At 36.5% G+C, this 15,113-nt stretch overlaps 1 protein-coding gene across 1 annotated transcript in view; it reads right to left on the bottom strand.

Moving 5' to 3' along the window:
- Positions 1-15,113, bottom strand: part of GPCPD1 (glycerophosphocholine phosphodiesterase 1) — a 73,266-nt gene that overhangs the window by 42,160 nt on the left and 15,993 nt on the right. Inside the window, exons 4-7 of the mRNA XM_037736958.1 lie at positions 12,986-13,070; positions 6,822-6,897; positions 4,942-4,983; positions 627-750 (exon numbers count right to left, since the gene is read on the bottom strand). Of these exons, the coding sequence (XP_037592886.1) occupies positions 627-750; positions 4,942-4,983; positions 6,822-6,897; positions 12,986-13,070 (327 nt within the window). The remainder of the gene's footprint in view (positions 1-626; positions 751-4,941; positions 4,984-6,821; positions 6,898-12,985; positions 13,071-15,113) is intronic.

Genomic DNA, 15,113 nt, shown 5'->3' with positions numbered 1-15,113 from the left:
AAAAAAAAAAAAAAAGTAAAAAAAGAAAAAGAAAAGTTTATAAAATATATTTTTATTAAACATATATAATAACCAAAAACTTTCTCTTCTGTGGAAAATTTTTCATTTTCAAGACACAGTAAAATTTAGAACACTGAAGAATATTTCCAAAAAAAAAAATTTTCCCTTTATCTCATTCTTACGTAGCACACAATCATTTCCATTATACCAACTTTGAAACAAACTATTGCTACACTAGGAAAATTTAAATAGAAACTATAAAAATACATAAGCTTAGGTACTTGTCTATTTAAAAACAAATTTTTATGCCAGATATAGGTGACGGGGGGGATGGAGGCAGCAAATCACCTTGACATGTAGGTACCTACACAACAATCCTGCATGATCTGCACATGTACCCCAGAACCTAACATACACTTGAAAAAAAAAAAAAAACTAACCTAAGGATGTGCAACAGTAGCAACCAACCTGAGCGAGGAAGTAGTTCACTATTACAAAGCTGTAGTTATTAGAATATGTAACATTATGCCAAACTGTATACACTTAAAGGCTAAAACCAATTGATTCTGAAATCTACAGCACTAGTGAAAACAAATGGCCCAAGTAACACATACACATGGTCATACCTAAATCTAGATTTCTTTAATTTTTTCTTGGTTATCGACACAGGAGGTTTTTCAGAATAATGCAAACGTAATCTTAATTCAGTCTGACATGTCAGCCACCCAGAATCCAGAGTTTCAACACCATCTGACAGAATATGAAGAACAGTAATTATTACACATTTTTTTAAATAACACAATAAGTACTTAATGCTTTGATAATTATAGTTCACACTTTCTTATTTTAATCTCCAAAGGAAATCTTTTTTTTTTTTTTTTTTTTTTAGACCAAGTTTTTCTTTTTTTTCCCCGGCTGAAGTGCGATGGCATGATCTCGGCTCACTGCAACCTCTGCCTCCTGGGTCCAAGCAATTCTCCTGCCTCAGCCTCCTAAGCAGCTGGGATTACAGGTATGTGCTACCATGCCCAGCTAATTTTTTGTATTTTTAGTAGAGGCAAGATTTCACTATGTTGGTCAGACAGGTCTCGAACTCCTGACCTCNCTCTCCATGTTGGTCAGACAGGTCTCGAACTCCTGACCTCGGGTGACCCACCCACCTCAGCCTCCCAAAGTACTGGGATTACAGGCATGAGCCACCACCACACCCAGCCTCAGGAAATAATTTTTTTTTTTTTTTGAGACCCGCATTGTTGCCCAAGCAGAAGTGCAATGGCACGATCTCAGCTCACTGCAACCTCTGCCTTGTGGGTTCAAGCAATTCTCCTGCCTCAGCCTCCCAAGTGGCTGAGACTACAGGCACCTGTCACTGTGCCTGGCTAATTTTTTATATCTTTAGTAGACGGGGTTTCACTACGTTGGCCAGACTGGTCTTGAACTCCTGACCTTGTGATCTGCCTACCTTGGCCTCCCAAAGTGCTGGGATTACAGGCATGAGCCACCACGCCCAGCCAGGAAATACATTTTTCAACAAGATCTAATCCTTGATTTGTTTCCTAGACCCCGCCTAAACCCTTGTTCACATGCAGCTCAAGCGTGCCAAAAGTAAAAATCTGAAGGAAAAGAATCCTTTCAAATAAGTGTCTTTAGCATAATAATAAAAAACAATTAACTTTTTTTCCTTTCTAAATATGAAAATAATCCCCCAAAAATGAATCATTGTGAATAGGCAGATTTAGAATAGATATTGCAAAGACTTTCGGAAAAGATGCTGGTCTATCATATCACCTTTGAAAAATTCTAAAAGAAATCAATTTTTTTTTTTTTTAAGACAGTGTCTCGTTCTGTTGCACAGACTGGAGGGTAGTGGCGTGATCTCAACTCACTATGGCCTCTGCCTCCCAGGTTCAAGTGATTCTTATTCCTCAGCCTCCCAAGTAGCTGGAATTATAGGTGCCCACCATGCCTGGCTGATTTTTGTTTGTTTTTTCCTGAGATGGAGTTTCATTCTTGTTACCCAGGCTGAAGTGCAATGGCACGATCTCGGCACACTGCAACCTCTGTCTCCTAAGTACAAGTGATTCTCTCACCTCGGCCTTCCAAGTAGCTGGGATTACAAGCGTGCACCACCACGTCCAGCTCATTTTGTATTTTTAGCAGAGACGGGGTTTCACCATGTTGGCCAGGCTGGTCTTGAACTACTGACCTCAGGTGATCCACCCACCTCGGCCTCCCAAAGTGCTGGGATTACAGGCATGAGCCACCGTGCCTGGCCAATTTCTGTATTTTTAGTGGAGAGGGTGTCACTACATTGTCCAGACTGGTCTCAAATTCCTGAACTCCTGACCTCAAGTGATCCATCTTCCTCGGGCCTCCCAAAGTGCTGGGATTATAGGCATGAGCCACCTTGCCCTGCCCACATTCACACTGTAATAATACATTCAGGTTACATAACACTGGTACTCTTCTCCCCAAAGCAAATATAGAGGTAGTCTTAAATTCTGCCTTAAAAAAGAACTTTTGGCCAGCACAGTGGTTTATGCCTGTAATCCCAGCACTTTGGGAGGCCAAGGTGGGTGGATCTCCTGTGGTCAGGAGTTCAAGACCAACCTGACCAACATGGTGAAAGCCCGTCTATACTAAAAATACAAAAAATTAGCCAGGCATGATAGCAGGCGCCAGTAATCCCAGTTACCCAGGAGGCTGAGGCAGGAGAATCGCTTGAATTCAGGAGGCGGAGGTTGTAGTAAGCCTAGATTGCGTCATTGCGCTCCAGCCTGGGCAACAAGAGCAAAACTCCCTCTTGGAAGAAAAAAAAAAAAGAACTTTTATATGAAGTTGGGGGGAAAATTAAATGAATATTAATAATTAGTTATGCTTTCACAATGTAAGTAAATTAAAATATTCAGATTGAATCCATGATTGAAATAATACAAATCTATTTCAGAAAGAGCACATGGTCCAAGACAGCATCTAACCTAGCAATTGTTCTACTAGGGATCACTGCTACACTTCCAAAGCGTCACTTTAGATATTCAGCTGCCACTAGTAATGTAGACTATTTTCTGATCTAAAACAAACAATCCCAAACAAAATCAAGGAAAAGATGTCTTAATTCCTATCTGAATACTGCCAGAGCATGTTCATTTCTATCATACATAAACATATGCACCTAGTAAAAACCACAACCAAAACATGCAGGTCTGTTCTTTCCTGTGCTTAGCAGGAAAACAAGCTGGTTATCAGCAATTTATCTGAGTGACAGTCAGTACAAGCGCAATTCTGCCCACCCACTTTCCACCTTTTGACTCCTACAGTACAGTATCCAAAATGAGAATGCAGGCCAGGCACCGTGGCTCATGCCTGTAATCCCAGCACTTTGCGAGGCCAAGGCAGGCAGATCACTTGAGGTCAGGAATTCAAGACCAACCTGGGCAACATAGCAAAACCCATCTCTACTAAAAATACAAAAATTAGCCAGGTGTGACGGCACACACCTATAGTTCCAGCGACTCAGGAGGCTGAGGCAGGGGAATTGCTTGAACCAAGCAGGTGGAGGTTGCAGCAAGCTGAGATTCTGCCACTGCACTCCAGCCTGGGTGACACAGCAAGACTCCATCTCAAAAAATAAAAATAAAAAAAAAGAATGCAGTTTAGCATAATAGCCTGATACATTGTAAGAATTCCAGTCACCCGGTCATGCATGGTGGCTCATGCCTGTAATCCTAACACTTTGGGAGGCCGGTGCAGATGGATCACCTGAGGTCAGGAGTTTAAGACTAACCTGGCAAACATGGCAAAACCCCGTTCTCTACTAAAAAAAAAATACAAAAATTAGCCAGGCGTGGTGGCAGTCACCTATAATCTCAGCTACTCAGAAGGCTGAGGCAGGAGAATTGCTTGAACCCAGGGGTCAGAGCTTGCAGTGAACTGGGATTGTGCCACTGCACTCCAGCCTGGGCAAAAGAGCAAAACTGTGTCTTGGGGGGAAAAAAAAGAATACCAGTCACTAAAGAAAATCTGAATTATCAGGATATACTATTTACTACAACAGAAAAGTATACAAATATGTAACATTTTCAACATATTCAGAAGTTAAAGCATTTTCTACTCTATCTCAAATTAACTTTTAAACATTCAGCCAGAACTACTAGAACATTCTGGTTAGTCTAAATTTTACTATATATGCAGACATAAAAACACACAAAATACACAAACTTAGCCCAAGTGTAACATTTCACACTTTAGATGTCTAGAACCATTAATATAATTTCAAAAATAACAGAGTTAAAAGACTATACCAGCAGTTAATTATACTACACACTTTTGATTACATAATGTCATATACCTGAAATTGCTAATCAAATAAAAACCAAAAGGATAAAATCTTAAAGCACAAAAATTATATTAGAAACTACTTCTTATTTAAGAGAAGGGATTTGTTTCTTGGATCTAGTCTTTGTTTTCAAAACCACACTACAGTCATGCATTGCTTAACAATGAAGATAAGTTCTGAGAAATGTGTCATTAGACAATTTCACGGTCGTGGGACTATCAGAGAATGTACTTACACAAACCTAAACGGTGTGGCTCCTAGATTCTAACACTGTACAACATATCACTGTACTGAATACTGCAGGCAACTATATAACACAATGGTAAGCATTTGTGTATCTAAACATATCCACACATAGAAAACGTAATGCATTGCACTATAATGTGTGCTACGTTACAACTATGATGTCGCTAGGCAACAGGAAGTTTTCAGCTCCATTATAATCTTATGAGACCACTGCTGTATGTGTGGTCTGTCTCTGACCAAAACATCGTTATGCAGCACATGACTATATGTTCTATTTTCCTGTGCTATATATTTCCAGTGACATGTAAAGTAACATCTCAATCATTTCAGTAAACATTTAATAAGTCAGTCTTACTTACTGTGGATTCCAAATTGTCCATCGTCAATAATAATTTTGTTTTCTAGAATTTAAGGAAAATAGAAAATCTAGTTAAAACTCTTGATGTACACCCAATGAACAATTGAGAAATTACCCACCTTAAAGATCGTTTATAATATTAAATCTATAGCTTAAAAGCAGCCCAAGGTGAATAAGCATATTTATTGTAGCCCTCAATAAAGAATTCCCTTTAAAGGAGGCTAAGCAAACAGTAATAGTTCTTACAAACTTTGGTGATTATTCATTATATTATAAGAAAGAAAAAGAAAACTCTTCAGAGACGTGCTCTAGAGGCACTGGGATGAACTTCTACACTAACCAATGTACAAGACTCACAGATTGCTGGACTATAACTCTTTCTTGATTTTCAAACCAAAGGTCTTGGCACAATTAAAATGCTTATTCTTATGTAGTGCATATTCTGAACCTGTCTCAAATGTAATTCTCCTCATATCCCAACTATTCTCTACAGCCAGTTAAAAGCTTTACAAATGGTGTGAACTTACCTGTATGTACAGAGCTGTGAGGAACTACCAAAAGAATAAATGCAAGCATATCCCCTTCTCCTAACAGAAATTTCAACTCAATGAGAAAAGCTGTAAAGCCCCACCCCCTAAGTGAAATACAATTTATCTTCCTTGCCTACTTCCCTTCCCAGTTTACTTTAAATATAAGTCTGAAATATTTTCAGAATGAATGTGACAGTTCCTAAGAAAGATTTTCTGGTAAGTTTCAAACAGCTTTTAAGTTCAAAAGTGTTATTTCTCAAAAGTATACCTTCCTTTCTAAAACAGCAGAAACAAAACTATCCCACTTCTCATAATAAGGAAATACATTTAACTGCAAGATGCTTTAAAATACAATTTTTTAAAACGTTCAACACTGAGTAAGTTCCAACCTCAGTATGGGACTATTATAATTTTAAGTATACTCTCATAAAAATTCTAAATACACTATAAAAATGTATTAAAACATACAAAAAGAAAATCCAATAAAGAGGATGGAATGAGATACTTTTTAAACGAGATGTGTCCTTGCTCCAGGGTAAAGCAGAAACTCCCACTGCTTTCTAATTTAAACCGGAAAACTAGCATCCAGTTATCTTTCAATTTTAACTTTACCTAGAAACTAAAAGATACATTTCTCGGCACTGAGTCCATTTATAGATGAATACATATGGGTAATTTAATGTATGTGAAATGAACTTCGAATTCTATTTTGAATATGGCCAAGGAAATTCAAAAATACTTGTATGAAGAGAAATGCCATATTTAAGCATAAGAAAAGCAAATAATGTGTTCAAAAGAAAACAACTTTCTGAGTAGCAATTCTAGAATAGCCAGCAGGGAATTTAAGAAATTTGAATTCATTCATACAAGTTTATTCAAGTATGTACCAGTTTCAGAAAAAAAGAAAAAAAAAAGGAAGAGAAAAAAATAGAATAAGTTATTCTATTAATATTCAAAGTTAAAAATTTAAGTCTTTGTTTTGGATTAATTCTTTCTTCAAATGTTCTCTAAGCCTGAGCAAGTAATCAGATAGTCACTGATGCTCATTCAAGAAGAATGGTATCTTACAAACTTTCTAACCAATCCAAATGAAAGTAAATATTTCATAATAAACTAAACTAACCCAAGAAAACAAAAATACTCAGGTAAGCATTTCTAATAAAGTTTATTTTAAGGCATTAAAAACTGTTTAGTTTTGAAAGATCCATGAAATGCTCAGTGAAACTGTAGCACTGACAATGCATTGATCTTAAACTTTAGAATAAAAATTTATTAAATCCCACTAAGCCATTGTGCAGCATATTAGTAACTTTATGCTTATGCCTCAAACAGATGCAGTTAATTCCCATACCTAAAGGGGTTATTGATCGTGGTTGTAGATGAGTCTCCCACTTGTGAACTATCACTTGACATGGACCACCGATAGTCTGCAATTTAAAAGTTAAACGTCTGCAATAATTTCTTATATCTTATTTTCTACCCATGACTCCATTAGATGATTGTGGCCTAAATCTTATACTAAATATGAGACCAAAAGATTCATCTTATTATCAATATTATATGCCAAAAGTTAGGAATGTACCAGATCACAAAACACGATGAAATGCTGGAAGAAAATGAGAGGCAGTAAACAAAGAAAAATGAGATGAACTGGCACACAGAACTCTCTTGAACCCATTCCTAAATCTGCCTATAATACTCAATTGTTTCAAAGAGATTTCATTTTTAACTGATATGAATTCTTAAGATAAACATCAAATATTCTTTCTTCAGTATGTCAGCCATCAATGAGGTATTGCTAGATAAAGTATGTACCTCCTGCTCTATTTAACTAAGTCTCCATGTGTTTAGAAAAAGCCTAAAAAAGTCTACAATAGTAGAAATAGTAGGAACAAGTATACTTCAAGAGCAATTATCACAGGCTACTCAAGGAACTAACAAGCACAGTAAAGTTCTTTATTCATTTAAGAATACTAAGTGAAAAACGGTAAGATTTCTCATATCATAGGAACTAGTGTTTCTAAGGAATACAGAAATTCTACAAGGGACACATGGCCAGGTAAACTTGAAGAGCAAGTGTCATAAAAGAGGAACTAACATCCAGTGTCATCGTATGCCTTAGTTTATAAACTCATACAGTGTGACAATTCCTCATACTGTTTTCTGTTATCAAGTTCCCCTGCTAAAAAAAAAAGAACATAAAGCTCTATGTTGATGACATAGGGAGTTTTAAAACAAGAATGAACTACTAAGAAAGATTCCGAGTATACCTAAAAGACTAATATTTAAGTGTTCTAATTTTCCTTTAATTATTAAAAGGAAACCTCACTAGGTATAATTAAGAGCTGAAATAAAACCTTTAAATACACATTTTGGAAGCATATTTTCAAACTATAATCTTACAAAGTATTTTATTCTTTACATGTTCTGTGAAGAAATATAAATACAGAGAAACAAAAAGAAAATCCAAAACTCACCCATAATATACCATTTAGGGATAATCACCATCAATATTTTCACATATAATCTTTGAGCCCTTTTCTAGGCATTATATTATACATACTTTTTTTTTTTAATTTTTTAGGTTTTTTTTTTTTTTTTTTTTTTTTTTTTTTTTTTTTTTTTTTTTTTTTTTTTTTTTTTTTTTTTTNTTTTTTTAAAGACAGGGTTTCACCATGTTGGTCAGGCTGGTCTTGAACTCCCAACCTCAGGTGATCCGCCCCCCCTTGGCCTCCAAAGTGCTTGGATTACAGGCGTGAACCACCACGCCCGGCCCCATAGTTTTTTTTTTTTTGAGACTGAGTTGCTCCATCACCCAAGCTGGAGTGCAATGGCGTGATCTCGGCTCACTGCAACCTCCGCCTCCCATGTTCAAGTGCTTCTCCTGCCTAAGATTCCCAAGTAGCAGGCAGGTTCGAGACCAGCCTGGCCAACATGGCTTATCTACTAAAAATACAAAAATTAGCCAGCTGTGGTGGCACACTCCGGTAATCCCAGGTACTTGGGAGATTAAGGCAGGAGAATCACATGAATCAGAGAGGCGGTGGCTGCAGTGACAAGATCATGCCACTGCACTCCAGCCTGGGCGACGGCGAGACTGTGTCTCAAAAAAGAAAAAGAAAAGGGTGCTGTGAATAGAATATTAAATGTCACAAAAGAGATAAAAAGTAGGCATAGCAGAGAGTTTGTTTTGTTTTAATTTAAATGTCAGGAGAACTTTACAGACTGTTGATAGCAGTATCTTTACTTAATTGCATAAGAATAGTCCTTTGGATTCAATTTGATAGGGAACATATTTTAACAACTCCACTCTCATCTACCCACTACCCACTGCATAAAACCATCTAGACTTGAATAGAATAGCATGTCTGAGGAACAGACCAAAGGGCCAGTAAAACAGATGACTTAGAATTATGCCTATCATCATTCAGACTACAAATGCACATTGGTTGGTAAACTGTTATAATATAGAAAAAAAAAAAAGAACCTAGTTTTAAAATACACTGAATTTCCAAAATTGTTATGACTACTTTATTAAACTTTAGAAGGTAATCTTAAATTTTTAGCTTTAGTTCTTTAAAAACAACAAAAAATTAATGGGCCAGGCACAGTGGCTCATGATTGTAATCCCAGCACTTTGGGAGGCCGAGGAAGGTGGATCACCTGAGGTCGGGAGGTTGAGACCAGCCTGACCAACATTGAGAAATCCCATCTCTACTAAAAATACAGAAATTATTCAGGCATGGTGGCACATGCCTGTAATCCCAGGCACTCGGAAGGCTGAGACAGAAGAATCACTTGAACCCAGGAGGCAGAGGTTGCAATGAGCCAAGATCGTGCCACTGCACTCCAGCCTGCAAAAGTGAAAATCAGCCTTCCAAAACAAAACTATAAAATAAACTTAACAACTGAGCATGGGAAATTCAAAATCTCAGTGACAACTCCAAAACCTGCATTCCTTTGTTTCCCTTTCCTTTTTTTAAATCCTGGTCTTGTACATGCAATCCTTTGTAACATACTATCTGTAATAACTCATTCTTTAAGATCTAAGGGAAAAAAAAAAAAAAAAAACAGTTCCATTCTAAAAAAGTCTGCCAAAATTTTAAGCTTTTTGGAATAACATGGGAGACGGATCTTTGGAGAAAAAAGTAATGATGTCAATCTAAGACAATATGCCATTACCAGTACTGGTAGAGTTATTTCACAATTTAGTGTACATAATGTCAGACGACTGCAGAAACATGCATATTAACAAAAACATAAAAAAATTTCTTTCCACAAGAGTAAGTCTTAATGATTGTTTTCTTAAACAGTTACTGACATCACTCAGTTACACCACGCTCTGAAAGAAAGAAATAAGACTATCTAATATGTAGACTGGAAGTCTGTCTTTGTTTTGTAACAAATCACCAAGCAAAATTATCAGTTAGCCAAGTAATACCACTGCTTGCATACATCACAAATTTTTTAAACTTTTACTGATTGTTTTCCTTCCACAAGTTTGAAAATAAACTGAATGTAACAGGGGATCTGAGGAATCAAGGCTGCGCGAGGGGTCTCACGCCTGTAATCCCAGTACTTTGGGAGGCTGAGGCGGGAGGATCACCCAAAGTCAGAAGTTCGAGACCAGCCTGGCTAACACAGCAAAACCCTGTCTCTACTAAAAAATACAAAAATTAGCCAGGCATGATGGTGCATGCCTGTAATCTCAGCTACTCAGAGGCTGAGGTGGAAGAATCACTTGAACCCAGGAGGCAGAGGTTACGGTGAGCCAAGATCGCACCACTGCACTCCAGCCTGGTGACAGAGTGAGACTCCGTCTCAAAAATAAAAATAAAAATAAAAAACTCTATTTTTAGTATGGCCAGTAAGAAAAATAGTCACCTAAGCATAAGTAAAGCAAAGGAAGCTAAATCAACAGACTCTCTGAGGATGTTCAAATCTCAAGTTAACAGCTGACAGTATTTACTATTCAGAAGAATTTTAGATACTAAATTATTCTACAAAATGAAAAACTATTCTGAAAATAAACAATTATCTATCACAGGTGACTGATTGTCTTGTTAAAGGATTTAAACAAAACTCAAGGAAGATCAAGATGAAAATAAGACAGTCTGTAATGAATCTAATTATGAGTTAATTAGCAGCTATGAAAGTTAGAAACACAGATAAGTGCAGTAAACTAAAGATGAATTTCTACAAAAATGAAGGAAAAATTTCAAAGGATATAATGAAAAACTGGCTAACATTTCACTATGTGGAAACATTCCTAATTCTACCCACAAGCAAAGATGGGTGGGTAGGAAAAAAAAATGTTGAAATTACATGTTAATTTGAAAAATATCTTTGGTGAGGATGTAGTATCTATGGACTATCTGCAGATTCATACCAGTGTTTTCATTCCAGGAATACTCACTACTTTTGTGTGCTATGTTCAAATAATATTTTGTTTTGTCATCTGTGAGATTATCTTAAAATTTAACACATTAACACCTTCTCCTAATTCACAAAGAGAACATGTAGTTGTGAAAATTTGAGAAAAAGGATTTCAGGACTCTTCTAAACTAAAATATGCCAGAAAAAGCAAAGCATGGGAGAAAAATATGAATGATAAAATTTTATTTACTCAATAAAATTTCAGTAATGAAGGGATCTAAAAATCTATAGTTCAAACCTTTTGTTTTATAGATGAGGAAGTTAACGCCTAAAGGTCAACTGGCTTTTCCATAATCACAAAACTTTTAGCTTTGGTTCCAAAACTCGCTAGGTAGATTACCTCCTAAAATTGTCAACCTGGTAAAATTAACTTTGCTCCCATTTCAGCTTTTTAATGCTTTCATTATTTGTTTTCCTATCATTCTTTATATTCATAACATTATGTATTACAATAATTTACATCATTTCACAATTTAAGATGCCTTGCACATTACTTCTATTATTTGACAATGCACAACTGAAGTTTCATAATACTTCTATTAAAAATGTTTCATTTAAAAAGCGCCACCAACTTTTTTTTAAAAAGTGTCACATTAAGCTGGAATGTGGGGAAAAAAACTGGGATTTTATGTAGCTATTTACTCTATTCCATGAAAAACCTACTTAAAGAAACACACTCACCAACACATACTGTAAACTTTTGCAAGTATTACAAGGGGAAAAACTTGTTTTTTACTCTTAAGCAGACTTCTTGCCAATTTTTTCAAAAGATATTTTGGACTGATCTGCTGCTTTTGATTACATTTTCAATGAAGAGGATAAATACTTAGGTTGGCTTAATTTGACCTGTGTTGACAATAGTCTTACTTTAGAAAACTATGCCCAAAGAACTCATTATCATCTTTCTTGTCCAAACTCCCCTTTCTAAGTAAAATTTAGTTTTCACATATTATAAAGCTAAATTTCATGTACCAGGATCCTCAGATAAGCTTGCCGTGTCTATGACCTATATATCTACACACGATTGCTCAAGTTATACTGAAGAACTACCATGAAGCATTACCCCATGCCAAATAAATGAGATGCCCTTAAGTTAAAGTGAAACTATTGTCAAGAAAAGCCAACACAATGATCAACCACAATGTAATTTAAGTTCAGTTACTGGGTATTCACAAAATATTCTTGGAATAAGAAACGTAATAGGTGCAAAAGACAGCTAAAGTGGGTTTGCCAAGTTTTCTCTCTTTTCTTTTTATAATGGTGGCTAAGAGAATGAGGTAATAGTGGCTGCTTGCATTTTTCACATGTAACAAAAACACTTAATGACCCCCAAAGGAAATAAAATTTTTAACAAGATCTAATCCTTTGTTTCCTAGACCCCTGCCTAAACCTTTGTTCATATGCAGCCTAAGGGTGTCAAAGGTAAAAATCTGAAGGAAAAGAATCCTTTCAGCAAATAAGTATCTTCAGAATAAAAGGAAAAGAATTAACTTTTTTCTTTTCGAATATGAAAACAATCCCAAAATAATCACTGTGAACAGGCAGATTTAAACTAGAAATGCCAAAGGCCTTTAGAAAAGATAGGGGTCTATCAATACCATCTTTGAAAAAAATGTAAAAGAAATCAATTCAACTTTGATCAGAGTTAACACAGCCACTAAGAGACGGCTGCTGTGAAATAATTTTTTAAAAATTATTCACTTACAACGGGCTATATACTTCTCTAAATGTATTTACATTACATAAGGATTAAAAACCAAAAGTAAAACCTCTGCAAGCGGTTCCTAACTAGTTTACAAAAGTTACCAAAATGCACACTTAGAAAGAACACATTAATAAAACCAATTTCATGATAAGAATATTGCAGAACATACTTACTATGTCTTTTTAAAAGTCCATGGCAGACATCATCTGCCTCTGAAGTGGCTACTTCCTCAGTTTTGGTAAATTTTATTAATCAAGAGTTCTATTCCTTATTTGACCAAAGCGAATGCATTTACTTTGAACATTTTCAAACTTAAGTGAGTTGCTTTTGAAGGAAGTACTAAAGCAATTGGAAACTAGATACAGAAAACATACCTTTGGTTCTAAAAAGTACCCTTTGAAGTAGCGATACTGAACTGAGACTCCTCTACCGAGTACAATGGTTGCTTTCCATAACATGCTGTGAAGAAAGAAAATTAAAAGCAGCAGCATCAGTATCCAACTACAGTACATAAAGACTTCTTAATTCACAAAACCCCTCAAATAAAACATGTGACCAATATCATTTATTCCTACACAAAATTTTATAGGCCTACTCTGTAGCAGGCAATAGGAACACAGTGACACATATTGCAGAAAGAGCCTCATCTTCAAGGAGCTTCCTTTGCTGTGCAGGTAGACAGAAAAATAACCAATGCAGATACCAGGAAGTTTTGGGGAGGCTTTTAAAAGGAAGGAAGGTTTTAATGGGGAAGCGCTGTCTGAGCTGAGACCTAAAGAATGAGAAGGAATCAGCCATACAAAGAGCCAGGATAAGTTTCCAAACAAAATCTAAGTCGTACAAAAGTGGAAGCCAGAGTCAGAATCTTCTCTGACTTCCCACTTGGCAAGGGATGTAACATGGCTGCTAAGAGACTTTGGGACACAGCTTCTGTGTCACAAATGAGAGATAAACATGAGTTAACCTCCTGTTCTTGACTATCCCTTATTCTAAAGTGTCCTACTCAGGCTCTGACTATTCCTTAACCAAGCAGTCAGAACCTGTATCTTGTTTCAGGCCAATGTCTTTCTCTGAACTATGTATTCTAACAGAAACTAAAGATTTGACTCAACAGCTACCTCAAGGTCAAGAATTCACTACAATTCATTATTGTAACTGGCTTTTAGCTTCAAATAATAAACTAGTGGTATCCAAAGCATAGTCCCAGACCATCATTAGCAGCTGGGAGCTTCTTAGAAATGCAAATTCTCAGGTCCCATTCAGACCTATAGAATTAGGAACTCTGGGGGTGGGGGCCCAGTAATCTGTATTTCAACAAGCCTCTAGGCAACTCTTGAGAACCCCTTTCTCTGAGAACCCCTTTCAGATCAGTAACCAAACGTTAATTCAGCATGAGTAGTTTAGCCCTACCTGGCTCTACTAAGACAGGTTTTAGGGCATTGTCCTCACTCAGGTACAATCCTAGCTCCTAAAATAAATACAGATATAGCTCATTGTATTGCACTTTATTATATTTCGCAGATACTGTGTTTTTTTGTGTGTGTGAATTGAAGTTCTGTGGCAAGCCTGAGGCGATCAAGTCGATCAGTGCCATTTTCCCAACAGATGTGCTTACTTCGTGTCTATGTCATAGTTTGGCAAATCTCATAATATTTCAAACTTTTTTTGCTATTATTTTATCTATTATGGTGATTGTATGCTACAGAAAATCTTTCACTAAAGTAACAGTTAATCAATGTGGTAAACTTCATTGTCTTTTTTTAAGAAATTGACACTGTCCTCAACCTTCACCAACCACCACTCTGATCGGTTAGCAGCCATCAACATTGAGATAAAACCACAAAAAGATTGCAGTTTGCTAAAGGTTCAGACGATCGTATCATTGTTTAGCAATAAAGCATTTTTTAATTAAGGTGTGTACATTTTAAAAAATCACTGCTCTAAAGCAAGAATAGCAAATGCTTGGCACATGTTCCCCAACTTTCCCCTATAAGCAAGCCTCAGAATCCTTTCAACAGGTTTCCAGGCAGACTCTTCCAATTCAGAATAGAAAGCTGCCATTTCTACCAAGAAAGAAAGAAAGAAAGGTAATTCCCAGCACTACCTCATCGACAAAACAGTCAGTTGGAGTATGTGAAACTAGCTCCAGATGTGCAGAGTAGAATTAGTTATAAGCTTTGAAGAATGTGCTGCAGCCTCTCTTTCAATCTCCAGGAGTAGGATCTAGGTATGTGTATTGTTTTGAGTCCTCCCAAGTGATTCTAATGCAATCTCTAGTAAAGAACAACTAAGTGGGAATAAGAGATAAAGAAGGCAAAGCAGGAGCCAGGTGCGGTGGCTCATGCCTGTAATTTCAGCACTTTGGGAGGCTGAGGCGGGCGGATCACCTGAGGTTGGGAGTTCAAGACCAGTCTGACCAACATGGAGAAACCCCGTCTTTAAAAAAAAATAAAAATAAAAAGAAGGCAAAGCAGTGTCTTTTTACTCTCTCTCTCTCTCTTT

This window comes from Cebus imitator, unplaced genomic scaffold (genome assembly GCF_001604975.1).
Source record: "Cebus imitator isolate Cc_AM_T3 unplaced genomic scaffold, Cebus_imitator-1.0 Scaffold31, whole genome shotgun sequence".
In the NCBI taxonomy this organism is placed as follows: Eukaryota; Metazoa; Chordata; class Mammalia; order Primates; family Cebidae; genus Cebus; species Cebus imitator.
This window is presented reverse-complemented; position numbering and strand designations above follow the sequence as displayed.